Genomic DNA, 27,983 nt, shown 5'->3' on the forward strand with positions numbered 1-27,983 from the left:
CTACGTCTTCACTTTTAAAAAAGCCCCCTTCCCTCAGGAACTTCAGGAAAGAATCTTTAGAGAGGAACACCCCTGGACAGAAAGAAAAAAAAAACCTTCACAGTGGAAGCATATTCTGGGGAAGAAACTCCTGCTGGTTCCTGTGGATTTGAGGATCATGTGGAGTTTGAATTTTGATGTTAACATTCTTCAAAGGATTCCTCTGCGAGTGCTTCTCAGAGAAGGAAGCACACTGTGTCAAAACAGGTCCACTTTCTTTCTTTAAAATGCTCAGGTAGTTCTGCCAGATAAAGCAGCGCATGTTCATCTTGGCAACTATATCTGGTATCCATCAGCTGCAGGCAAAGTAAATTTTGCCTGAGGTTTAGAGCTCCTGGATTTTAATTCTCTGCAAAGGACCATCCACGTTCTCTACCCCAAAATTCCCTTAACTCAATCGCTAATGTCCCTTGTTTCGCTCTCGTGGATTTGAACCTGACTTAGGGTCTAACACGCATGTTATATGTCAGGGAAGCTGAACTATCAGCTTGCTGGCCTCATCAATCTCCACAAGCATTTTGGGGGGTGAGATGCCCTTTAATTTTGGCTGTGGCAGCAAATAAATGTACACATATTACGTTGATGTATAAGTTTCAGTACCCAATTCTGCAAAGTGGTCTCTTTATTTCCCCCTGGGGTTAGGTGAGAAAAAGAAAAAACTCAGACAATTTTATCAGAAAAATGTCTTCTTGGGCTCAGCTTCGCTGGAAACCTTTATAATAATAAAATTCAGTGGCAGTAAAATAATGCCTTTATTTGTAACAAGCCAAGCTCATGATTTTTGACATTACTTGGAAGCCTTCCTGAGAATGAATGGCCAGGTTGTTTAAAAAAAGAGAGGAATGGAATCTGTGTTTCTGGGGAAATATCTGGTGTGAAGCTCTTTGTGCAGTTTGTGTCAGTCATAAAATGATAAGAGGAAATGGTTGCTGAATGATCAGGTTAGGACTATGTCTTGTGCAAAAGTCTTAGGACAGGTTTTTGTGGCGGCATTCTTGGACAATGCATGAATTGGGGTCTGTACAGTCTAGCTGGAAGTTATCTAAATCTAACCAGAATTTACAGGCCAGACAACAACAACAAAACTTTGGTAAGCTTTATATTAGCAGTGAATTACCGTTAATGTTAGTAAACATGCCACAGAAACTGAACTGTGTAGTGCAACCTAGTCATTCGAACTGTATGTTGTGCTTATGCACGTTCATAATGTTAAGACCTCATAGGCCTAGATCCAGAAAACTCTTCTGTTGGAAAAAGTGATGAGCAACCATCACATGACTAGGTCCGAATGTCAAATGGGTGTTTGTCAACAAGAGAAGTCAGTGGCGACACTTAGCTCTCTTCAAGGTCTCTCTCTCTTCACTTTTTTTGTTCTGTGCACCAGATCGCCACCAGAAGAGGCCAGCTGTGTACACCCCAGCCATATAGCAGGCACTGTGAATTATAAGCTATGAAAGAGTAATGAAAATACAAGCATCCCTTATACCAAGTCAAATCGTGGATCCTTCTAAGAGAGCACTGTCCACTCTGGCTAGCAGTAGCTCTTAGGAAGAGGCCCTTTTAAAAGAGGATTAGACAAATTCATGGAGAACAAGGCTACACTGGTGGGTATCTCCACAGCCAGAGGCAGTATTCTGAATACCAGTTGCTGGAAACGGCAAGAGGGGGAAATTCTGTTGCCTTTGGGCTTTCCCATATTGCAACTGATGATGAGCTGGCCTGATCCAGCAGGCTCTTCTTACATTCTTTCTCAGGCCTGGTATTCAGTACCTTTTTTTCTAGAGATGCTTGGGATGTTCTGCACACAAAGCATGTGCTTTACTGCTGATCTGTGGCTCTTCTCTGTTAGAGGCCATGGAGAAGGAATGCTGACTCTCCAGCATAGAGGATCCACTGTCGGTGAGCAATTTCCCCAATGCTATGCAACTTTTCCTACAAAATGTTCCCTGGTTCTTCCATTTTGGGGCCATTTTGAGTGAGGGGCACAGGCACAAAGCTCTGACATAGGCAGTTATCCTGGACAAGGAGGAAAGTGGCCTAAGTGGCTGGGAAGGCTCAAAGCTTATACAGATTTGAAGTAGTGTAATAACGAGCACTGCATAGAATTTGCTGGTGTGCTTGTAGGAAACTGGGCTTGTTATTTGCTTCTAGGCTTTTGGAGTCAGCGGGGGCAGGGAGGCAATAGTGTGTGAAGGCCATCTATACATGCTGTACATCTGAAGTCACTTTAAGAAATACGAAAGAGCTATTTCCCATTCAGAAAAATCAGGTGATGCAGATTTAGGCTTCACTTGCGATGTTTGCCCCATTCTTTAGTGCTTCCTCTTCACTTCCCAGAGGGACTGCTTCGGGGCCACCGTTCATCATCTCTTCTGCTCCCGTGGCGTTTCCTTCTGCAGTTACTGTCCTTACGGGTCCATCGTCCTTCTTTTGCGCTTCCATCTTTTTCCTTGCTTTCTCCTCTTTTGCAAGCATTCTGTAGTTGTAGTAATTCATAATGAAGAGGAAGAGCCCAGCCAGCACCATCACTGCCCCACACTTGATGAACATATATTTGTAGTCCCCAAACATGTCGATGAGAGTTCCTGCAAAGGGAGAAAGAAGAAGGGCTGTCAATCAACCAAAAAGGAACCTTAACAGGATTAATCATTACTTTCAGCCTATTCAGCTGGATAAATAATCAATCAAGTGTGTATTAAGTAGTAACTCCCACCCAAAAAAACAAACAGATCAAAGGTTGACTAACTGTACAGTTTCACAGAAGGGAGCACTAAGCCTTGTACGTACTACACAACGAGGTTTCTATGGCCCAACGGGGCTCTGGATCCAGATTGCCAAAGTCTCAGAACCAAACCAGCCGCAGCGATCATCCTCTGAGGCCCTTCTTGGTGTGCCTCCTCCATAAGAAGTACGGAGGGTGGCAACACGAGAACGGGGCTTTTCTGCAGTGGCTCCCATGTGGATTTCCTCCCTTCCTCAACTAAGGGTTTAGTTAAAGGGTTTAGCTAAAAGGCAGTGCCAGTGTTTTAGGGGAGGTTAGAGTTTAGTATGGCAGGAGTTAAGGAACAGAGTTACTTAGCAGTGGGTTGGAGAAAGAGTCAAAAAGCAGGACGCTGATGTTTGCTTTGAATCCAATGTTGTGGCTATAGGAGAAACCAGAACAACTTGTAATGCAATGCTGGAGATCCCTCCATTAGATTCAGGTTGTGTTTATGTGTAAATATATCATAAAGACATCACAGCCTCCTCTGTGCTTCATTGTCTAAAACAGTCAACCTTCTTATACCTATGGCCCACTAATGCATCTTTCTTGATGGTAAATTTTCCTTACCACCCACCAGTGCTCAATAGAAGGAGGATTCAGCTTGTGCTGTAGAACCCGCTACTGCCCAGTGGCGGAGCTTCATGCTCCAGCACCGGGGGGCGGAGAACAGGTGGGGGCAGGGCTGGTGTGCGTCCGGGGGGGTCGCAATCCGCCTGCGGGGACGTGGCACCCAGCGCGGGCAGAGGGCAGCCGCAATGGCACCCCACTGGGATTGCGCTGCTGGGGGCGGTGCGCTCTCCCCGCACTCCTCTTCCTCCACCAGCGCAACCGCCCACCTAGAAAAACGCCCACTAGTGGGCGGTAGGGACCAGTTTGAGAACCACTGGTCTAAAAGGAAACACAGGTCCTGGGTTAAAGCGCCCCTGCAACCTCTGGAATTTTGCGCCTCTCGAAGATCAGGGTAGCATGTAACAATACTTTCTTTTGCCTGCCCTAAATTTTCCATTCCAGTTTCACTGGATGACTATGGGTTTCAGTATTATGAGAAAGTGAGGAAAATGTCTCTCTATCCACTTTCTCTACAACTTGCATAATTTTATATACTTCTATCATGTCCCCTCTCGTTTGCCGTCCGCCCCCCACCCAGCCGGAGGCTAATTGCAGTAATTCTCACTTTCTGCTAATCAGAATGACCTAGAGGTCTGCTAAAGACATTTCACCAAGCGCTTTAACGAGAAGAGTACTGGAGAATTCATCAGTAGAAGAGTCTCACCCTGTTCCCCCCTTTGAGAGTAAGGCAATGTCATAAAGCGCACCAGGAACAATTTACCTAGTTCATTAAAGCAAAACGCGGTGGTAGGTTATTAAATGCCAAAGAACCAATCAATGCGCTGCTTATTAAAATGGAGGAAACAATGCTGCAAAACTCATATTGCAAACTATTACACAGCAGTTTCTGGCCTCATTACCAAGCTTTAGCAATTAGCTTAATCTGCTTCTTAAAATTGTATATGACTTGGGAAATGGCTGCTTTAAAACAAAATCCAAGTTATCCTGAATGGAATAAAGTTTCCCCTCAAAAGGAAGGTAATGTGCAGGTGTTCTTCCATGCAAAGGACAAAAAGGGAAGAAGTGAATTGCTCATCGAGGTAATAAAACAAAACAAAAAAGGGGGCTGCATTTTTGTAAATCTTTTGAATTACACTATCGGAGGTCCATTTGCCTGGCAATGCTTTTGGGGTAGCATAAGTTATAAAATTACCCACTAAGCAGTTGCATTTTAATGGTTATATCTTCTAACCCACCAACCATCTAGGTAGGAAATGGTCCAAAGCCATTTCAGTCCCACTGTAATCCATAGGGTTAAAGCAAATTTAAATGCAAATGGAGCTGTTCTATTAATTTGTGAACGCAAACCACAGAATCCAACACAAACCCTGTGCAGTGAGAGGATGGCATTGATCCTATATATTACTGAGCCTACCATATTTGGTCATTTATGTCCTTGTTGAAATACTCTCTTTAGTCCAGCACTGAGACAAAAAAAAAGTTTAGAGACAACTTTTATCCTATAACTATGCAAAGATTTATATCTGGCTAAATTATCCCAAGGTCTGCAAAAGACTGCTGCTCTCATAAGTGTGTAGAATACTGTAGCAGTTCCCAAAAACATTTACTAAGATCAACCACTTGCTATCACCCTGGTACATCACATCCATTTCTCTTCCATCTTAGTTCAATTCCATTCTCTTTTCATCTTAACGCAACTTGCACTGGTGCTGCAGTAAGTACCCAGTGGGAAAGTGTTGAGTTAGATCAGCCCCTCCCTCTTGCCAGGCCTTGGTAATGCATACCAGACCAGCCCCTTCATTGATTAGAATGGATTTATTATGGGCTAACTTTGCATCTTGCAGCAATGGAACCAAGCAGGAGAGCTGGCTGTTGCAACAACTCAAATTTTATTCATGAGAAGCGGCACCATTTATGTCAGCGTGTAATTATACAGTAGAGCTGAATGCTGCCTAGATGCACTCCTACGAGGCAGATAAATAAATCTTAGCACTAATCAATGTGCTGCAGTTAAAATGCCAGCAAATACTACGTACTTGGTGTGCACGTGCCAAGTTAATATCACAAGTCACCACCAAAAGCTTATCCACAAGGCTGTTCCCTAGGGGTACCACCATTTTGGAATTATAGCTCTAGCAAGTTACCTGGGAACATGGCCTCATACGGTAGTTGCAGAACACAACAAGTGTTAACAGGAATGGCACCTACTAATGAAATGATGCTCGCATTGTAATAAAACTGAAACCCACTGTTGCTGTATTTGTGGATGGTTAAAGGGATTTTATTCTGAAAGTTACATGAATATTGCATCTAATTTCCCCCTTTCAAAAGTTTTGTCATATTGACACAACTCCTGCAGAGCTTTCTTGTAGAGAGCAGATTTTGCTATCAGAGGGTTTCTGTTGTTGTTTGAAGTTAATAAGCTTTTGATTGAACAGTTATACCTCTGAAGAACAAAAAGCAGGGATTATACAATAAAAACATGTGTGGATTCCAGCACTTGCAACCAGCTCCTCCACCCACCCGCCCCCAGCTCTGGAAGGTTTCATATTTGTTTAGAACTGTTTACTGAAGAGAGGCCTGTGTAGCTTCCTGTGTAATTGACCATATAAACCCCTGTTGCCCAACCTGAATTCTTGGAATGACAGAGGGAGAGAAATGTGGCTAGAATTCACATGTCCACTCAGAAATAAGTGCTACTAAATTTAAAAGGTCTTAATTCCTAAAAGCAAACATATAAAGATAACAACCATGTGTCACTCTTCAAATTCTAATCTAAGTATTATCTACTTAGTTTGCCAGTAGAGGAACCTAAGGTCTTGTAAGGTTACATTTCAGCAGTGGAGTTACATCTTAGCTTGCAAATACCTTACATTTAAGCAGCAAAGATTTCACTATGTTCATCTGAATTTGTTTGAAGAAGAAACTTTGATTTGGCACTTCAGCTATGCAAGACCCATTTCAATTAGTTTGCAGGGGAACTGAACTTTCTAGCTGTGCTGCGTTTTCAACCGGGGACAGAGCTCGTGGTGGCCAGCCATCTTATATCAGTTGCCTTTTAAGCTGCAATCATATATGTACTTACCTGGGAGCAAGTCCCATTGAAACTGCATTGCTGGAAAACTCAAGGAAAGAGGGTTTGGTCCACCAAAAGGAAGAAATGGTGGGTCAACATTCGAAGTGGTGGAGCGCACCTTAAAGCCTGGTATCCCCTACTCAAAGTCAAAGAATTCACAGATCTGTTCCCAACTGCAAACAGAACAATGAGCGGAAGTATAGAAATATCCTTACCCCCAATAGGTGGCCCAAGTAAGATGGTGCAGCATTCCACTATAGTGACGAGTCCAACAGCACTTGTGAATCGGCTGGCGCCAACCAGGTCCATGAGAGTTTCAAACAGCATTGCACAAACCATACCGAAGGCCAGCCCGTAGAAGACGGAATACACTACCAGGCCTGTATAGCCTGTTGCTAATGGGCACAGCAGATGGCATGTGCCATTAAAGGCAATGGAGAAGCTGAAGAAATACTGAATCTTTGGCCTGACCCACTTGCTATTGGCAATGAGCCCCGTAGCTGGCCTAGCTATCATATCGACTATTGCCAGAATTGAAAGGAGGAAAGCTGCTGAATATTCATCAATCCCAAGGTGCTTTGCGTAAGGAGCCAAAAAAACAATAGGGGCAAAAAAGCCCAGAAACATCAGCACATTCCCTACCAAATAGATCAGGAAGCCCCTGTGCTTGAAAAGAGATAAATCAAGGAATTTGTTAAAGTTTTCGCAACAGTCTTTGTCCTCCTTCTCTTCTTCTCCAGGGTCAGCCATTTCAGCTATGCCCATATCAAGCTGTTCTTTAGCTAAAGTCTCTTTTGCTTGTTTATTTGTTTGCTTCTCAGAGGGGCCAGATGCTGTGCCGATGGGCCTGAAGAGGGCTCCAGCCACACAGCAGTTCAGTAGTATCGCCCCAAGAATGAAAAAGCTCCCCCTCCACCCAAAGTTGTCGAAAAGGAGCTGGTTCAAGGGAGCAAGCGTACAAAGCATGACAGGGCTTCCTGCCATGGCGAGGCCGTTGGCTATTGGACGCCTCTTCAGGAAGTACTTTCCAATGATGATCACGGAAGGCTGGAGGTTGAGGGCAAGGCCAAATCCTGTAACAGAGACAGAGATAGAATTAATTCAGAAGGCAAAATGTGCTCCAGCACAGCAGGGATTGACCATGTGCCCCAGAGGGGTAGCCATGTTGTCCTTTCTGCATCAAAGACAACAAAGGACCCTCGTGCCCCCTTGCGACTAGATTTATTGTAGCATGATGAATGAGGTATTGTTCTCAGTGGGGAAGTGTATACCTACACACACAGGCTAGAGAGGGAAATGATAAACTCTGGGGTCAAATGGCAATGAAATGCAAAAAGAGCTGTCTGTGACAACTCGATTAAAGCTTAAATGTATGCAGAATAAGCACAAATGATCATTCACACCAGCAGTAATTACTGATAATACAATCAAGCTAGAACAGCCATGTTAATTAACATCTGTAATAGGATAGGAAATTGTACTTCTGGATATGTTCTAATCCAGCAGTCCTGTGCTGGAATCTTGCTTTTTAATTCCTTGGTTGCAGAAGAAGAGCTTAAGGTGATATGAGCTTTTGCAGACAACCGTCTTCTTCATCAAAGGATGACGTGAAATGAGAAAGAAAAGCTAGAAAACCTTTAAGATTTCAGCTCCTGAGGAGACTGTGGTCACTAGACCAGCCTTTCTCAGCCTTGGGTCTTCAGATGTTGTCGGACTACAATTCCCATTAGCCCATTCCAGCATGGCTGTGCTGGCTGGGGGTAGCAGGAGCCGCAGTCCAAAATGTCCAAAGAAGAAGAAGAGGAGGAGGAGGAGGAGTTTGGATTTGATATCCTGCTTTATCACTACCCAAAGGAGTCTCAAAGCAGCTAACATTCTCCTTTCCCTTCCTCCCCCACAACGAACACTCTGTGAGGTGAGTGGGGCTGAGAGACTTCAGAGAAGTGTGATCAGCCCAAGGTCACCCAGCAGCTGCATGTGGAGGAGCAGGGAAGCGAACCTGGTTCACCAGATTATGAGTCTACCGCTCTTAGCCACTACACTACACTGGCTCTCAGAGAGCACCACGTTGGTGAGGACTGATTTAAATATCCTCATTAGACACCTGCAGTGCCCATTATTCTAAGGAAAGTAAAGAAAGGTTTCGTTATTACCTGTGATAAGCCCAGCGCATAAGTATAGTTGAAAAATGCTTGTGCAGAAGGATGCAGAAACCATCCCTATGCCACATAGCAAGCCTCCCAATATGACCACCGGTCGGCTACCGTAGCGGTTCACCAAAATGCTGCTGATGGGACCTAAAAAATAAATGAAATCAAAGTAGGAAAATGAATTCCCAAAACAAACATTTCTGGAAAAAAATATACTTTCAAAGATAAACTGGTTAAAATCATTCAGAGTATTCAATAATGCTCAGGTTATTAGCAAGAACATGGCTGCATGGTGCTTTTTACAGGGGCATAGTACAGTGGTACCTTGGGTTACATACGCTTCAGGTTACAGGCGCTTCAGGTTACAGACTCCACTAACCCAGAAATAGTGCTTCAGGTTAAGAACTTTGCTTCAGGATGAGAACAGAAATCGTGCTCCAGCAGTGCGCCAGCGGCGGGAGGCTCCATTAGCTAAAGTGGTGCTTCAGGTTAAGAACAGTTTCAGGTTAAGAACGGACCTCTGGAACGAATTAAGTACTTAACCCAAGGTACCACTGTATGATCATTCATGACATTCAAACCCTGTACATCAGATGCCTCGTGGTCTCCTCCCATCTGCAAACCAGAAGGACAAGCTATGTGGGTGAAAATATGCTATCAGTGCAAGGTTCTTCCATGTCATGTTGCACTCATATATCCTAGCTCTTTTGTTGTTGCCCCCTCCCCTGATTTTTTTGCCTCCATGAAGAACAAACCATACCTGAAAAAACTCTATAGTCATGTCCAGGTTCTTCCATAGGTTCCTGGCAGAAAGCACGATGTCACCCACAATTTTTGGGTAACGCCATATCACCCAGAATTTAATGCAAGGCGTTTTTTTAAAAAAGCACCCTTCAGTGAACATGATCTTGGTGTCGCAACAACTGTAGCAAGGTGACATGAGAGCTACCACAACGAAATAGGAAAGCAAAGTTGTTTTGTGAAAATGAAAACGTGATTTCGACCACGGGAGGAGCGGTTGTGTTAACCTGCTGCAACAAAAAACAGGGACGATCCTTGGGGAACTTACAAGGTCTCACGAAAGGAGTCTGGCATAAGATCAGAACCTACTTCACCAAATGTGCATGGCCTATTATCGCAGTTGGCAGATTATCCATATTAGCTATAGCTATGGAGAAAGAGAGAAAATAGAAAGAGGGAAGCCAAAGGGCCATGGAATGCAGGAGGTCTCATAGGTCTGTGACATTTCCATACAAGGTTCAAGCGTAAGTTAGTGAGATATGGTGGCCATGCACAACAGCAGTGATTGGCACAGCTAGGAATATCACCAATTGCAGAAGTTGCAAACGCTTACTCAGCTTACACTGTATACATTTCAGCTTTGAACAGAAATGTCATTTCACATAATCTGCCAACTGAAATTGCGCATTTCATTCATTTGATGAAGCATGGCTCAAGATCCTGGAAGATTATTCCACAAGTGCATCTATTAATCTCAAAAAGTGTCACAAGATGCTTTGCTGTTTATGACGCCTAACTGCCACTTTAGACAGCAGGTAGAGAGAGAGATCAAAAGAGTGGTTCATATCATCATAGCTGTGTGCAGGTTTAGGCCCTGATTCCATACTCCTTAATCAAAAAGAATAAAAAAATTGGAGGTGGCGGTCGTCCTTCATGCTAAGTGTCTTCTTTTCTTACTGTTAAAAGGAAAGGGGGGATTCATATATTTCTGCTTCTTAATTAAGAGAGTTAGGTGAAAATGAAGGTAGGAGAAACAGCTGGCAAGGATCTGGCACACTCATAAAGCTGCCATGTGCTTGTCTTGACCTTGCTGCGGAAGTGGCAGAAGCGTTGACAGATTCCCCCGAAAAGTTTTAGAGCTGAGGAAGTAGCCTCTGAGGTCTAGTCAACAGCTGCTGAAGGTTTTATCAATATGGCCTACACCTTTCAAAAACGGGGCGGCGGGGGGGGGGCAGAGGGAGAAATGCCATCTGAGAACAATCATTAGTGGCATCAAGCAGCCTGCTGTCTGGTTCTTTCTAATGGGGGGGGGCAAAGGGAATACTCTGGCTCCTCATCGCACCCCAAATCCACTAAGAACACTTGTTTGCATGCCTTCAAGAACTGGGTGTGGTGTTTTTAGTGCTGGGTATTCTGCAGACAGAAATAACCAAATGCACTGGCCTTCTTTTCAGTTCCCAGACCAAGTCAGCGAGACAACCGACTACTTCACTCCTTCCTCTCAATGACCTTTCGAATTCTATGTATTCTATTAATCATCTGTCACAGGAGAAAAGGAATGAAAAAGTGAAGGGAAGCAAGGAAGCAAACTAACAAAAACCCTGGCATGTTTTTCCCCCTCTTCTTCTTCTTCTAGTGCTGGAATTAAATGCAGGACTCAGTTTGATCCAGGGATTACCTGGAAGAGCCATAGCTCAGTTGCAAAGCGCATGATCTGTATGCAAAAGGTCCCAGATTCAGTCCTTAGCATATCTAAGGAGAGGGCCAGGGAAATACTCCTGTCATGAGGGAGCCTGGAAGGGAGGAGGCAGGACTGATGCTTGTTGGTGTAAACAGTACTGTGCTAAAATAACCGATGATGTGATTTGGGAAAAGACAGCTTCATACGTTCATAGCATGTGAAGCAATAATAATGGGAAGTCATTCTGTGCACAAGAATACATTTCCCTCGCCACTGAATAAACACAATCCATCTTCCAACACTTGAGATTAACATTTCTTAGCACGGGTGTATGGCTTCCAGGCAGGTACTGTATATGCTTGGCACAGAAACTATTCCTTGCTCAGGTGCAATAATGTCAGCTGTTCAGTCCTGTGTTGTGATCCTTTGTTCACTCACCTGAATCTATGCAGTTTCCCCTGCTGAAAATGGAACAGCAGCACCAACCTGCCCAGGGTATATAGGCAAAGTGCTACAGAGGCTTTGGGGGGGGGGGAATCTATTATACCTATTATTAAAAGCTTCCTTCTTGTGACTTCTACCATGGGACACACAGAAACACGCTAATTACTAAATTACTTATTAAAACCACTTCGAGAGTTGTGGTTGGTGTGTTTTTTTATAATCAACTGGTATATAACTTTTATGAAAGAAAATAAATAAAATAATTAAGGGGCAATGGTGAGATCAATTTGTCAGTAACGCATCAGCCATGATGAAAACTGAGTTAATATTGCCAGAAATCATTAAGAATACATTGCGAGGGGTCATTGTCAAATGAGATTTCCTGCTTAGTAGGTGCTAAAGAAGGATCCTGGTTGTGGATCTTTGCTAGATTATTAAAGGATTTTTTTAAAGGATGATTTATAGGATGATTTTTATATAGATAACTATGTACAGATATGATAGAATATTTTGTCCCTGGTGATGGGCATTTCCCTCTGTTTCACTTTATGGTGGGAAAGCAATGCCTCTGTACTAAAAGAGCCCTACTATGGATGCAAGCTACAACTCAGTGGAATTAGTGCTGATTTGACCTACTGAGAAAGGTTTACAGCTGTATTCTACAAACAAGTGAGCATGAAGAGCCTGGACTTAAACCAGTATAACCCTGTTTACCGATTGGGGAATTGCAGCTATAGCCTTCTTGCTTCAACCGCTGCATCATGAATGGGCATTCATTTAGCATTGGAACCTAGCAAGGTGCTTTTTTTGGTGCAATACTCCTTTATTCATCGTTGGAAGAGTCTGGTTAAGGCTTCTTTGCAGGATCAGACATACGGGAGTAGCAACCTCTTAATTCGACATGACCTCTCATTTGTTTACACACTGAAGGGTGAGTTAATGTCTTAGCAGAAAGAGAATCCTTTTCAAGAGCCCTTCAAAATGCTCTTGGCTCAACTCTCCTGGACCCCAGGATGAGTGATTATGTAAATAATACCAGTGCGTCTTTTCTGGTAGACAAGAGGCAGAAAGAGTGTAGATTTGCCTGCAAAGGCAACTGACCTATGAATAACTCATGAGTGGTTGGAAAGGCTTGTTTCTATTGACAAATGTTGCTGATTCAGAATAGTAGGTTTTGTAAAGAATTGCTAAGGTAGGTGACTATTATTCCCATATAAAAGATAATGAGCAGAGGCTAAGCAGTAGGGCATCGCCCAATGCATTGTGTGTTATGCAAAACACATGATTCTGTGGTCAAGGCAGCCCACAGATCATCTGCACACCTTTTGCAGTAAGTCACTACAATTATTTTTGGTGCATTTTCAAATGAATAAATAGCACCAGCATTGACAAGTTAATGAGATACTGCCATTTCTTTGTCACTGACATGGAGTTGACTAATAACTGTGCCAGAAATAAAAGGTCTGCGGGGGGGGGGGGGTTCTTCCAAAAATGTGAAAGGAAATGTTCCATGTTTTGAGTTTAGCAACTAGTTTGGGGTGCAAATTTCTCTGGATCAGTGACTGAGATGACTAAAGGTTCTTTTACTTACTATAATGCCAACTCCAGCCTGCCATTAAGCAGGTGAACAACCTGGGTTGTTATCAACTAGAAAATATTATCTTGTCTTTCAATGTCCAGAATTTGTTCTGGAACATATGCAGTGGCCTTAGATCATGTCAGACTAATTGTCTGCCTAGCTGACGGCAGCTCTCCAAAATGTCAAGCAGCCTGCTGCCTGCTAACCACCACTTGCTAACTGGACCCTTTAAACTGCCAAAGATTGGACTTGAGTTCTTCTGCATGCAAAATATACACTCCCGCTAACATTTGCTTATAAGGGGGTTTATAAACCACCAACTCATAATGAAAATATTGTGGCAGCGTACACCAGAAATACAATAAAAACATCATAGAATGATAAAACACAGGCATGAATGGCTTGTACAACTAGTATAAGGTCTGGAAGGTGCAAACTCAATATAGCACTTCTATGAGATCACTCAGGTTCCTGCATTTTTACACCACTTGTTTTAAATAGTGCCCATGATGCACCTCCAGACATGAGTGCAGCCAAGGGGAAGGCAGGGGGCAGCTGCCCCCCCTAAAAATCAGCACATATCAATACAAATCTGAGGTTCTGCCCCCTAAAAAAAATCCTGGCTATGCCCATGCCTCCAGATTGTTTCTGTCAGTCTCCACCCTTAACTGAACAGATGTGTCTTGCCTTAAAGAAATCAGGGTCTCCGCTGAATCCAGTAACAGCATGCTAGGTAAAAATTAGTGGCAGCGCTGACTAGGGATAAAGTTAATTAATAGTGAGAAGTGCAAGCTCTGATGGAGCTTGCACATTTGTGCACAAACTGATCTCCTGCTTCAAATGCAAGAGCACATGAGCAGTCTTCAATAAATTTTTAACTCCAAAATTGTCACCACTGTTCTCATTCTCCCAGTTTAACCTCATAAGCTCTGCTTAACTCACTGCCTGAAAGCAACGAAATGATCCCATGGGGAGGTGGGCTGGTTCAGGTGCAGGGGACTGGAGGCGGGGTTTAAATAATAATGTAGAATATCAAATGCTATTTATTTGTGGAGGCAAAATTAACAGCCTCAAAGCAGCTGTATATCTTACTATAGAATACAAAATATACAATGTAAAAAGAAGTTTTAAAAACACACCATTCTCCTATAAAAAAATTCCTTCCAGTAGCACCTTAAAGACCAACTAAGTTAGTTCTTGGTATGAGCTTTCGTGTGCATGCACACTTCTTCAGATACACTGAAACAGAAGTTGTCAGATCCTTCTATATAGTGAGAAGGTGGGGAGGGGTATTACTCAGAAGGGTGGTGGGAATGGGTGAATGGCAGATAGCTGAGATGAGCCTGTTGACGACTCTTAACGACTGCAATAGGTCTTACAGGAAAAGGCAAGGGGTGAGAAGGTGAAAAATGGCTTAGTCATGTATAATGAGATAAGAATCCAATGTCTCTGTTCAGACCAGGTCTCTCCATGGTCCTATGTCAGTGTTGTGTGTCCTGGGGCCAGATGATTTCCATTGGAGTCAAAATCAGTCACAATATTTTTGTGCTAGACCTCAACAGGCTAAAGCTCAACAGCAGTCAAGTTCATGGTCTATACACATGCTATGGGCCAAGCCCATACTACTAAAGCAGACCAAGTATTAGCACAAAGCAAACCAGCATGATGAGAACCACGAGCACTAAACAAGCAGGGACACAGCAGTGAACACCATCCCTAGTGTCAACCCTACTTCTGGTCTATGAGCGGGTCAGGTGTGGGGAGCAAGAAGCCTGAGAGGAAGGAAGGCTTTAGAGGAAGAAGGTGCAGAACTGTGGGAAGAAGGGGAAAAGTACATGAACAGAGTCAGACTCCACTTGCTTGGGTCAGTTCCTGTTTTGTGCTGTGCTCCTTAATAATCAAGAGATACAATTTGGAGCTTTCCCCACTGGGCTTCTTAAAGAGAGAGTGGGAAACACCCCCTAGCTATGGCCCTGCAAAGTTGCAAAGAGTTAACCTTCCTCTCCATTGCTAGTTCATATTATATTTTAAGTCTATCACAGCTCTGTTATATTCCTGTCCAGCGACCTTGATAGCCACAGTGAAAGGCAAAATTATGGTTTGTAGTGCAGCGTCAAAACACAGGAACATTTCACCTGAATTGATAGTGCTATTGTTATTGTTAATCATAACTGTATTAGGTAAGAAACTTACCTAAATCTGTGTGACTTAATTTTTTTAAAAAAAGATTCCAGATTCCAGACACTACTGTTGCAAACCAAAACTTGGATTTGCACACAAAAGCAAAGGAAATGCAGTATTATAATAAAGCAAAATAAAAATCTATTATGTTTAAACATTTGTCTTTTAAAATTAAGGGTGCAATCCAACTTTTGCTTACAGAATTTCCTGTTGAAATCCCTAGACTGTCCAAGTATTTGACTTGGGATTGAATTGTGTACTTAATGTGTGTTTGTCTGTGTGTTTTAAAAATATGTTTTCAGCTTTCAAATACAAATAAATGTACATATCAATTATAAGGGAATTAGGGAATGCCCATATAATTTTTTTTAGTACAGGCAGCAGAAATGTATATCTGGAGTAGCAAAATTCCAAATATGCATTAAATAAAACAAATGTGTCATTTTGATCTGCAAATATTCACTGTTTTACCTTTAATGTCAGTGGAACTTGAAGCAGATCTCCGAATGCTAAGCTGAATCCTCAGACACATCTTTCAATGGGCTAAAGAATGAGGTGCATTATTTTAATGCTTTATTTATGCCCCAGTTAGAATGGGCTTTCTGTACCTGCCACTGTAATTTATAGTAGCGGCTGAATAATAAAGCATAGTTATGAAGTTTGGATGAAAATGCTCAAGGTCAACTGTCAGCTTCCAGCTTCCTAGGTGGAGAAGAGTGACCTACAGCCCAGTGTCTGAGAATATGTTCCTTGCTTGAGACTGAAAACTCCAAAATTAAGTTTGCTTGGTTGACAGTGCAATTCTGAAAATGTCTGCTCGAAAGTAAACCTGATTTAGTTCATACAATCATAGAATTGTGAAGCTGGAAGGGACCATAAGGTTCATCTGGTCCAGATAAGTATGTACAGGATTGCAGAAGCTAGTTGTTTTTCCTTTACAGGACATTGTTCGCAAAGACGTTCCTTTGTTAGGGCAGAAGTACTTGTTACAAGAAACACAGCAGCCCTGTGACTGAGCTTTATTAAGCCTGCAAGAGAATCTTTGTGAATCTGGAAGAAGAATTCCTTTTTTACCATAGAGATTTGATACAGAGAGCCTGCTGGATCAGGCCAGAGGCCCATTTTGTCCAGCATCCTGTTCTCACATGCAGGAGTGAAGCGCAAGAGCACTCTACCTCTCTATGGTTTCCAGAAATTAGTATTCAGAAGGTTACTGACTACAACAATGGAGGCAAAGTACAGCCATCAGTAGGCACTGATAGCCTTATCCTCCATGAATATCTCCAATGCTCTTCTAGATCCATCAAGTTCATGGTCATCCCGTGGGAGCAAATTCTGTAGCTTATGCACAGTGTGAAGAAGTTTCTTGAGCCTTTCAACATTTAGCTTCATCGGATGTCCACGAATTCTAGTGTCATGTGATACAGAGAAAAACCTTTCTCTATACACTTTCTCTACACCATTCATAATTTTATAAACTTCTATCATGCCACCTTTTAACTATACTAAAAAGTCCCCAAAATTCCTCACAGGGGAATTGCCCCATTCCCTTGATCATTCTGCTTGCTTTTTTCTGAACTTTTCCCAACGCCATCATCTCCCTTTTTTCCCATTTGTAAGAGTTTTATAGATAGATAGTAGGGTGACCTTTTATGGATCACCAAAGATGAGCAAATGTATTGCATACATTGCACACACAAAGGATGAAAGAGGACATGGGTTTGCATTCAATTGGCATATGCTAATTTACATGTAGAAATAATGAATATGATTTAAATGGAAATCAAATCCATCCCACCATAGCAGAGAGGTTTGTGACCAGGTGAGCTGTGTGTACCTGCTCAGTCCATTATCCAGATGCTCTCTGTTGATGGGGAAACCTCAAGGCCCCTGCTGCTCCCATCATCTCCTCCTTTTTGAGGTGAAATGACCCAGATGGGAAACACTATTCCAAATGTGGTTGCACCACAGAGTTCTAAAAATTATGATATTAATATTTTTTTTTAATTTTCAATTGCTTTCCTAAGGATCCCTAGTACAGGATCTGCCACATGCTGGGTCGACATCTTCCTCATCAAACCATCCACTATGACCCCAAGGTCTTGTTCCTCATCAGTCCCTGCCAGTTCAGACCCCAGGAACTGGGATAGATCGGTATGAAAAGAAAAACCACTAGTTTTTCCACTACTAAAAACCACTAGTTCAGTAAATTTCACTTTCTGGCAGTTTGAAGGTAACTCTGGTCCCCTTTAATATGCCACCGCTTTAGCCAACAATGTCGCATGTTTGCAAATTGTTCTCTGAGACCATGAAGGCTAGGAACATAGCAATTAAAAGGGGGGAAAGACAAGCTGAAGAAAAACCCCTAGAGTGGGAACAGTGGTGAACAGACACTGTCCCTGAAAAAGTTGTTTGTTTGTTTTTAATGCTCAACTTGTGATTAGTCCCATGATTTCAATAGAATTGTTCATGTGATGAAAGTTAAATGAATCTGAGAACTTTCTGAAACTTTCAGAGGTTCAACCCAAGACTTGATATTGTTTAACAGTTTTAATTACACTAGTGAATGGCTTCGATATAAAGTGCCCCACGTGCGAATGGAAAGCACTGCTGCTTGCACCTGGGGAGGTCGCCGACTCCTCTCCAGTTCCCCACACAGCATCACAACCATTGTGTGGAGTCCCAACAGACGTCAAAATGGCTTTTCATCAGAGTGAAGATCCCAGGCAGCATACAGAACACCATGCTTTTTTTAAAATCTCCAGTGCCCTTAAATTCCTCCCTGATCTTACAGGTGAGCCCAATGAAGATGTTAACATTGCAAACTCCGGCTTGCAAACTGGGAGCCAGCCTTCCTACTCCCCAAGCAGATACAAACTTCTCAGCTTTCATCAAATGTAGCCATTGCTTAGGACTATATATCCTCAACAAAGCTCGCAATGGTTAACATTAGGTCCCCTAATGATTTGCACGTCACTTAGAACAGTGTTTCCCAAACTTTTTTGGGCAACGGCACACCTGTTTACTGAAAAAAATCTCGCGGCACACCACCATTAAAGCCCCGCCCCGTGACGTCAGCGCGCAGCGTCACGCCGGGAGGGACGCACGAAAGTGAAAGTTTTTTCCCTCCCCCTTGCCAGGGAACCTCCAAGCTTTGGGGGTGGGAGGAGGCAGCAGAGCGAGGGACTGAGGGACGGCGGCAACTGAGGCGGCGGCGGCTGTTGTGGTGGTGGCGGCGATAGCGGGCGGAGGAGGGGGCGGCGGCGGGGCTTGAGGAGCCGTCGCCGGGAGTTGCTGCTGCTGTTGTTGCTGCTGCTGCCCGGACATGCCGGCCTCCTCCTCCTCCGCTGTCTCGCGCTCCTCCCTTTTGCACGCACTGCCCCGCCGCTCGGCACCACCACCGCGGAGCCGCCCCCGGCTCGACGCGGATCCTCGCCGCCGCCGCCTCTCACCGCCCGACTCGCCCGCCTCCCTCCCACGGCACACCAGCCAATGTCTCACGGCACAGTAGTGTGCCGCGGAACACCGGATGGGAAACACTGACTTAGAATGCTGCTTGTGAAAATAGCTTCAGACAAATAGATTTGTTCTGCCTTGCTCGCAAAACAAAGGCGGAGCAGATAGCACGCCGTGCAAGCAGTGACGTCCAATGGCAGAGTGCCTCTGTAATGAGGATAATGAGGAAGAAATGAAGGCAAGCACATCTATGCTATCTGCAAATGAAAGCTATTATTATCAGACCGAACATCAGTTTCTCCTCCACCCGGCACAGCACTCAAAGACAAACCGGCATCAGCTGGCATAAATCAGCGCAAAATTGCATCACTCGTGTTATGGCACTTATTCACCATAGTTGTTTTTCTCCTGTATTATCTTACAAAAATACATACAAATTCTTTAAAAATAAATAAATGAGGAGCCTTGCTGAGAAAATATACCATAGCTGTGCATATTCATTTGTTTGCAGGTAGATATATAATGCCACATTATATGATGGGGGGGGGGGGGGGACACAAGGCCAAAAGCTGGAAGTCAGGCAGAAACTGTTGAACATTTCATGTATATTTCAGGGAGCCAAGGAGAGGCAAACAACAATTCTCCATTTGCTCTGAATGAAGTATCGAATCAAATGTTTAATTTTCAAAAATAGTCATTAGACTATTTTTGTCATTAGACTCTTGGTTGTTTTGGGGCCTGTATTTGGTTATCATACCTAGATTAGTGAATTAGGCCTTGAAACTCCTGCGCTGTGACTGATTATTACTTAATGGCTTCAATATTTCCACGCTATAAGTAGGGGCAGACTTCTGTAATATTTCATAATACGGCACACTGTGCAAAGCCAAAATGTGGTGCCCCCAAACGGATCTTCTCAATTTTGGGCCACCCGGCTCAGCACCCTGTGTAGGGGAACCGCCCACACCGCCCGAAATACAGTGTTGCTATAAGAAGTGTCTAGCATTTGTGAAAGCTCTTTCTCTACAGTGAAGTGCTATGTTGAATTTTTGTTGTGAAGGTTGTCATTTCAGGCATCTCAGCAATGGCCGTATGCCTACTTGCAGGCATTGCTTCGCTGCTTTGCTGTCACTGCTTCAGGAAACGTATCCTGAATGGGGAACCATTGCTCCACATTGCATTACTTTCAATGGGCTGAGCATTCAGAAGTGCATCCCAAAGTAAAGGAGAATGGGCCCAGTTGTTTCGATAAAGGGTATGGGAATATAGAACACTCCTATTACCCATTCATCATCACCTGTTCACTTTTTCTCTTAGAGAAAAACAAACGAAGAGTGTGGGGTAATGACAATATTCCTGCTTCTTTGTTTGTTTGTGCGCTCTCCCCCCCCCCCTTTTCTTGTCCCCTCCCCAGGTGTTTCACCTCATTGGCCCCCAAATGGCAAACACGCTTAGAAAATGTCAGCAGCAGCTTTTGTCCCCTAATCCTAATTGTGATGCAGAGGCACGGCAATTTCTGTTGGGATCACAGCTACCACCCCAACAAAACCTCCCCCACATGACAACCGGTCTTTTAAAAAGCTTCCTTGTGGTTATTTTGGGGGGAAGTCACTGATTAAATGTTGTGCAAAATGTTGGATTCTCCTTCTTACTTTCTTTGTGACGCTGCTTCTTGCACTTCAGAGTTTATGCTAAATTAGCATCGCAGAAGTGCAGACCTCTCTCTGTTTTTTTTCTGAACAGTCCAAGTCTCATGGATTATTTGCTTATTTGTTTGATTTCTATACCACCTTTCATCCATGGATCACAGGCCTGTTTACAATATAAAAACTCAAAAATACGCAACAGTAACAAACAAAAACAATATCCTGCACATACTTAAGTTTAAAAGACCATGGATTATTTAATTAGCCAAAGGCCTGGCATAAGAGGAATGTTTTTGCCTGGAGCCTAAAGAGATGTAAGGAAGGGCCCACATGATCTTGATTCCATAGCACACTAGCATAAACACTGACAAGTGAGAAACGCTGGCCTGCAAGTGCTCCAGTTGGAGAACAGCCTTTACCAAAGGTGTCACGGGCTTTGAAGACACTCGAACTCAGGACACAAGGGAGAAACGTGCTAAGACACTTGGCAAATCCACACCGTGATCAACTCCCACCTGGAAACCAATGTTTCCACTGTAGAAGGACGTGAGGACCCAGAATTGGCCTCCATAGTCACTTACGGACTCATTGTTAAAACCGTGTTTATGGAAGACAATATTACTCAGATAGAAGTGATTGCCGAAGAAGAAGAAGAAGAAGAAGAAGAAGAAGAAGAAGAAGAAGAAGAAGAAGAAGCATGATGCTCTGGAGGAAGCGAGTTGTGACTCCAGCTACTCTATTCAACATCATCAATCAAATTCCGGAAACCTTTGCACATACCAAGAAGCCTCTACCAGTGCACTCACTGATTCCCTCTGCCTGCCCTGCCCTTTCCTGCTTAAAATGTGATCAGACCTGGGCAACAGGGGCAGGATTGTGGGTGGGGGAAGGACTGACAAAGAGAGTCACGCACATAGAAATGTTGGTGCGCCTGGCCCAGCTGTTCTTTGCACTCTTGCTACAGCAGCATATCTGCACAGGGAAGCCTATTTTCAAGTGCAGATTCTGGTCACGGGGTCAGGGTCAATGTATCCAGGGTAAGAGGAAACACAAATAATCCATCCCCACTTTATATGTTCTACACACGCAATAACCCTCTGTGGATATAACTGCATCATCCTGGATTTCTGGCTTCAGCACAGATTGCTGCATAGAATTGGAACAATCTCTTTAATCAAATATTAACTCCACGGTGCCCCGTTGCATTACCAAGGTCTCTTAAATCTATATTTTAAAAAATAATGCTTAAACCAGCTGTTTTTAGGTTCCCTGTGCTTCATATCATATTGTCCTTAAACAAAACTATAACAATTTCTGTTTATCTTGCAGTTTATTGTTGGATACTAGATAGCACCTTTAAGAGGCCCGAAAGGGTGACAGAAATAATGAATGTTGCAATAAAAATGTTAAAAGGGGAAAAGTCACAAGAAAGTGAACTGAATTTGTTGCAACCCTGAAGAAAACACACTTTGAACAAGATGAAATGAGCTTTGTAGACACAGTCTTGCAATGACATACCAGCACACACAGTGCTATAGAAAAACATAACACAGGGATTTGGAGAAAACTCATTCTTGCTGGTGCAAGCAATTAAATACAATCATAAACACACCCTGCGCTCCAAGGTAATATCATTTTGTGGTAAGAGCCACATGGCAAATGAACAATCCCATTTTCTTTAGGTTTTCCAAAAGCCTAAAGAAGAAAAGTAAAATTTGAAATCTGGATTTTTCTAAACATGCTGAAAACCACCTTGCGCAACAGAGAAAATAGCTGCAGGTATTGCAATTCTTGAAATAAATTCAGAGCTTTATTAGCTGAAAATAATACTTTTGCAAAGAATACATAACCCTTTCAATATTTTCAGGCAAGATGACATTGTAGTTAATTCGTGTAAGATTTTAGTGGTACAAAATGTTTTTTACAAAGCCTTCTCATTGTGTTTCTATGAAGTGGCATAGTATCAGTCCCATTTTTCAGATGAAGAATAGAGGCTGAAATGTAACTTGTGTACACTGTCCTATGAGACCACACCCTGGCCCTTGACACATATCAATGACATCAACTAATTATTTATATTGCAAATTGAGAATTTTGCAGTTTGCACAGCTGCAAAATCTATGCCCAAAACTACAGTGATTCTTTTGAGAGCACTATTGAAAAGGAACTCAGTTAGGTACCAGTCCTGGACAACCTTGGTTATTGCTCAGAACAAAGAATGGGGATTCAGCCTAGGCTGGATGGCGTATCACTCCCCCTGAATGCACAGGTTTGCAGTTTGGGCGTGCTCCTGGACTCAGCCCTGAGCATGGATGGATGGCCAGGTCTCTGCAACGGCCAGGAGTGCATCTGCACAGTTAAAGCTAGTGTGCTAGCTGCATTCCTGGAGGTGTCTGATTTGGCCACAGTGACATGCACATTTGTTCCCTTCCCCTTTTGATTAATGTAACGGGCTCTACACTTTGAAAAGCGTTCAGAAACCTCAGCTGCCTCAAAGAGCAGCAGCCAGATTGCTGAGCAGGGCTGGTTATAGGGAGCACATGACTCCCGCATTGGAACAGGCTACTGGTCTGTTTCCAGGATCAATTCAAAGTGCCTGGAACTTTGACCTATAAAGCCCTACACAGCTAAGCTCCATGCTATCTGAAAGATTGTATTCTCTTATTTGAACCTGCCCAGGTTTTCAGGTCTTCAGGGGACGCCCTTCTCTCGGTCCCACCACCCTCACAGTCAAGCTTGGTAGGGGTGTCAGAAAGGGCCTTTGGAATTTGCAACTCCCTCCCTAGAGAAGCCAGACTGGCTCCCTCCTTGTTCTCCATCCACCAGCAAGTGAAGACTGTCTTGTTCCAGCAGGGAGATTGGCTGCTTTTAGTTAAAGGGGTGATGCCATGCTGTTTTTATTGTAATTATTTGTATGTTTTAAACAGATTTTATATACGTAGTTTCAATTCTATCAATGTTTACTTGTTTTAAAATTATTGATTTGTCTGTGTTTTTAGCTGTGTTCTTTTTTATCTGTTAGCCACCATGAGTTCCCGTCAGGGAAAAAGGCGAGGTATAAATAAACATATATATAATGATAATAATTGCTCTTCTGATTTTTTTAAACTTTGTTAACAGATAATTTTAACTTCACTGAATTTCTGCGTTATTTCATATTGTGAATCACTTTGTTATTGCTGCAATGAAAATTGGTACGTATTTAAAAATAAAATGAAATAATTAATACAAAGCACATTTGACCTCAGTAGTGCCTTGCAAACAATTCCTCCTCTTGCATTTATATGAAACTGCTCTTCAGTACCTATTGTGTTATATTGCTCAACAACTTAATTTCCCCGTTTTTTATTACTGCATGGCCTTCAGTAAAGTTCGAAAACTTATCACCTCTACCAACACAGAATCCCATCTGATTATTTAAGGACAGCTCTGAGTAATTTGACTATGGTTATGTCGTTGTTTTCTATGTTTCTCAAAATATGTCCCAATGTGAACAGTAACACAGATTAATCATGAGAACTAGTAAATTCTCACACCAATTATGAGCATTTCCCCCCCTGAAGTAATTCCAACAGCCCCTTGTTCTCAAGTTAATGTGGAGTTGATCAACCTTCCATTCCCAAGTCAAATCAAAGAATTTTGTTCTGGTTTTACTCACCTCCGCCGTAGGTAGCAGCCAACATAATTGAAGACACCCATGCAATCTCACTGTATGATGTGCCAAAGAAATCTTGGATTTCTTTGAAGAAGATTGCTATGCCTTTGGGGAAAGCATATGAAAATCCAATGGATATGAATGCTCCAAAGACCACTGCCCATCCCCATCCTCCATCTGGAGGGGTATAGGCTTGGCTTGTGTCTGCTGGAAGTGGCATGTCAAGGTTAAGTTAATTCCCTGTAATTCCCCTTTTTTCTGGAAGCCCTGAAAAACAAAGTGCACACTCACAGTCTTTTATCAGATTCCCACATATAGTTAACTCAACTCTCACACACATTATTACCCAATCTCCCTTTCTCATTCATCTTGGTCTTATTATTATTATTATTATTATTATTAAATAAATAAATCAAGAGGCACAACAGGTATTTCTGGAAATCTTATCTTAGGAAACGTTTACCTGCCTATGCTTGTCAGGCTTCTTTCACTGGAGTTTGTTGACAAACATGGATGGGATGGGATCTCACTGTTACCTCTTTCCACGATACAGCCAACACCCACATAATCAAACTGATGATTATGATTTCTAAGAAAATGAATTATTTATATGTGGGTTGATGTGTTACAATCTTGGTAATGTTATTGCTTTTTTAATGTTATTTACTCCCAAAGGAGCCCAGGGTGGCAAACACAAATAATATATTTTTAAAAAAAAAACATCTGCAATACAGTAGTTACAAACTGTGAAAGAAGCTTCTACAGTCATACCTCAGATCTCAAACGCCTTGACTTCCGAACAAATCAGCTCCTGAACGATCAAATCCCAGAAGTGTTCTGGTTTTTGAACGATTTTCAGACGCCAAACGTCCGGCGTGGCTTCCGATTGGCTGCAGGGCTGTGCTTTGGTTTTCAAATGGTTTCAGGAGTCGAACAGACTCCCAGAACACATTCTGTTAGAGAACTAAGGTACGGCTGTATTTTAAAAGCTTGTTGGAAGAAGGTCTTCACTACATGCTGAAAAAACAACTTAGATGGCGCCTGCCTAATATTTAATGGGAGGGAATCCCAAAGAGTAGATGCCACAATGCTAAAGGCCTAATTTATATATAGTGCAAAACAGAACTCCCGCTCTTGTTCTTATTATGTATTTGGTGTTCTATTTTGTACTTTTATGCTGTGATCCAGTCTGAGCCATAAATGGGCTGAGTATCTTTAAGGACTGCCTACCCTACTTTGAGACTGTCCAACCATTAAGGACCTCATTGGGTTCTGGGTGCTTCCAACTGGGTAGCTAATGGAGAGAGGCACCTTTTCTATGATGGCACCTCATCTGTGGAAATCCATCTTTGTAAAATCTACTAGGACTCTACTCAGGCACCAGGTTTTTGTTTTGTTTTTTAAAAAATGTTATATACCTAGGGCTTTAATTGTGTTTTTTAAAATGAAGTTTCCTCTTCTTTTTAATCTGCTGATGACTATTGTATTGGATGATTTAGTACTGGTTTTTGTATACTGTTACTGATTTTAAAAGAAACAGTAGCAAGCCACCTCAAAAGCTACTGTTGGTAGGCAAGATATAAATATTTAAAGCAAATTTCAAGCTCTACTTTGAACTTAAGCTAATGGCAAAATCGTAGTTGATTTGAGTGCCTTCAGATTCCTTTTTTTTTTCCACCCATAAAGCCCATAGAAGTTAATTCTAGATTCCTGCAGGCAACTTACTAGCTGGCCTTTTCTATATGAGCATCAAGGTTGTTGTTTTTTTAAAACATCCCTTTAAAGTAATTAACTTCAGAGGCAGTTATTGCTTAAGACCAGAAGCCACGTTAAAACCGGTTCTTTGTCTCTAGGAACTCTTCTTGAAGAAAGGTAGCCAACTAAAGCTGTAAACTGAGGCAGGAATCTGATACAATCTATTCAGCTTTTCCCAAGCGTTGCTTCCACTGTTTTTTGTTTTCTCACACACTCATGGCACATGTCACCAGAGGAAGGCCTCATATGATTTTATTCTACTAAATACATTAAGCCAATCATGTTATTTCTGGCCCTGTGTCCTGAGCTGCCATTGTTTGGGAAGGAGACCAATACACAATCTTCTCCGCAAGGAATGCAGATGCATACAGAAAATACCTTGCACAGCACATTTAAGTAGGACATGGTCCCTTCACATGTGAATTAATACATACAAAATGCATGTGTGTGTTTTCTCTGTATTTTAGACTTGTATGAGGCAGCGTGCAGATTGCAGTTAAAGCACACACATATTACCGTGCTGCATCTCACAGAATAGGCAAGCTGCACATCAGACCCTGCTTTCATACCTCAAAAAAAACTGCCCCAAATGGCTTAATATGTCCTTTTGTGGCATTGATGTAGAATAGGAGGGAGAGAGGATATACACAATTCAGGCAGGGGAAGCGAGTGGCCTCCTTTAACATGTGACTGCCCTTAACATGATGTGTGCATACTGTCAATTTAAGCTCAAAGTTTTTTATATCTTGCAGGAATGCTGGGCAGTAAATGAGTCACACAGCTGGCCATCAAAGCTCAAGCAGCAACTGAATTTCCAAATTCACGCTGCAAGAGGGGGGCTGGAGGGCCTTGTAAGCGTCTGCGCAGGATTCCTGCTTCTACACGCACCGGGCCAGCAACAGCTGCTACGTATAAATGCAAAAATAATAAATTTCTCAAGCTTCCCCGATATCCGAGGAGGATAAATAGCGCGCGCCCGACGCCCTCCCCACCAGACACACGAAAGCAGACACGCTGGCATACGGCGCGCACGCAGCACCGTCCACGCTGCACGCGAGCGCACTCCTCGAAGTTGCCCTCTTCGCTACCCAAACTCCCGAAGAAGTTTGGCGCGCTTTCTCCGTCCGGGGCTCAGCGCCTTCGCCTGCGGAGCCTGGGGCGGCGCTGCTCTTCTTACCTTGTGCTCCCTCCGGGTCGCCCGGTATCAGCGCCCGAGTGCACGCGGCGCCTCGGAGCAGCCTCGCGGGAGGGAAGCGAGGAGGAGCCAGGGCGGGAAGCCACGGGGAGGCGTGGTGCCCGTGTGCGGGGGGGAAGCGGGTCTTCCCCCTCCGCCGGGCCAGTGACGCGCGCGGAAAGGCGCCTCGGAGCGAAAGCCTGGCTTCGGGGTCGCGCGCAGCCTCGGCCCCTTTTCCTCGCTCGCTCGGCCGGGATTCCTGTCAGAGCATAAAGCTGAGCGGGGATCCCGCACCCCGAACCTGCCTGTGGAAGTGGCTGGCCGTGGCTTCCAGCGCTGCCCTTTCGCCTCGAGAGGAAAAGTACAGAAAGGGAGGTGCTTCGTGGTAGCTTCATTCGCAGCTTTCAAACCGTGGCAGCTTCTCCCGCGCTGGCATTCCCTAGAAATGATCCCTGATAGTTAACCCGCGCTATTTTGTGAGGCTTTGGCAGGTTCTAACTAAAGGGGCAGGAACCCTGTCCTCCCTTGAATCTCCCTATTGGGGGAGGGGGACTATTGGGTTGTTTTTATTTTTATTATGTATTTTGTGGATTTTATCTTGATTTCATTCTGTGAACCGCCCTGAGCATAGCTGTCAACGTTTCCCTTTTCCAAGGGAAATTCCCTTATTCCGAATAGGATTCCTCGCAAGAAAAGGGAAAAGTTGACAGCTATGGCCCTGAGACCCCCGGGTATAGGGCGGTATATAAATTCAATTAATGATGATGATGATGATGTAAGCTTAGCGAAATGCCACCTGCTTTACCTGTCACCGCCACATTTCTATCTAATTTTATTTATTACATTTATATGCCGCCTGTTCTTCCAGGGAGCTCAAGGTGGTTCTCCTCTCCATTTCATCCTAATAACAACCCTGTGAAGTAGGTTGAGTCTGAGAAATGGTGACTGGCCCAAGCTCACCCGGCCAGCTTCATGGCTGAGTTGGGGATTTGAACCTTGGTCTCCCAGGTCACAGGCCAACACCCCAGCCATTACGCTACACTGGCTCTCTGTCCCAAAGGAGCATCCTTGT

General features: G+C 43.3%; 1 protein-coding gene across 2 annotated transcripts; it reads right to left on the minus strand.

The window, feature by feature from the left end:
- Positions 1-772: 772 nt before the first annotated feature.
- On the minus strand, positions 773-27,029 carry LOC310701570 (monocarboxylate transporter 2-like). Of its 2 annotated transcripts, none has more exons than XM_083492683.1 (5): positions 26,915-27,029; positions 23,986-24,249; positions 8,603-8,746; positions 6,665-7,522; positions 773-2,624 (listed from the first exon to the last, which is right to left on the minus strand). In XM_083492683.1, the coding sequence occupies exons 2-5, from the start codon at positions 24,200-24,202 to the stop codon at positions 2,320-2,322; spliced, it is 1,524 nt and encodes a 507-aa protein (XP_083348809.1). In that variant the 5' UTR covers positions 24,203-24,249; positions 26,915-27,029; the 3' UTR covers positions 773-2,319. The 2 variants fall into 2 exon arrangements, with proteins under 2 accessions (XP_083348809.1, XP_083348810.1); XM_083492684.1 differs by lacking the exon at positions 26,915-27,029 and adding an exon at positions 24,754-24,900.
- Positions 27,030-27,983: the final 954 nt, after the last annotated feature.

Source organism: Podarcis liolepis, assembly GCF_965112155.1.
Source record: "Podarcis liolepis genome assembly, chromosome: 2".
NCBI classification, from domain to species: Eukaryota; Metazoa; Chordata; class Lepidosauria; order Squamata; family Lacertidae; genus Podarcis; species Podarcis liolepis.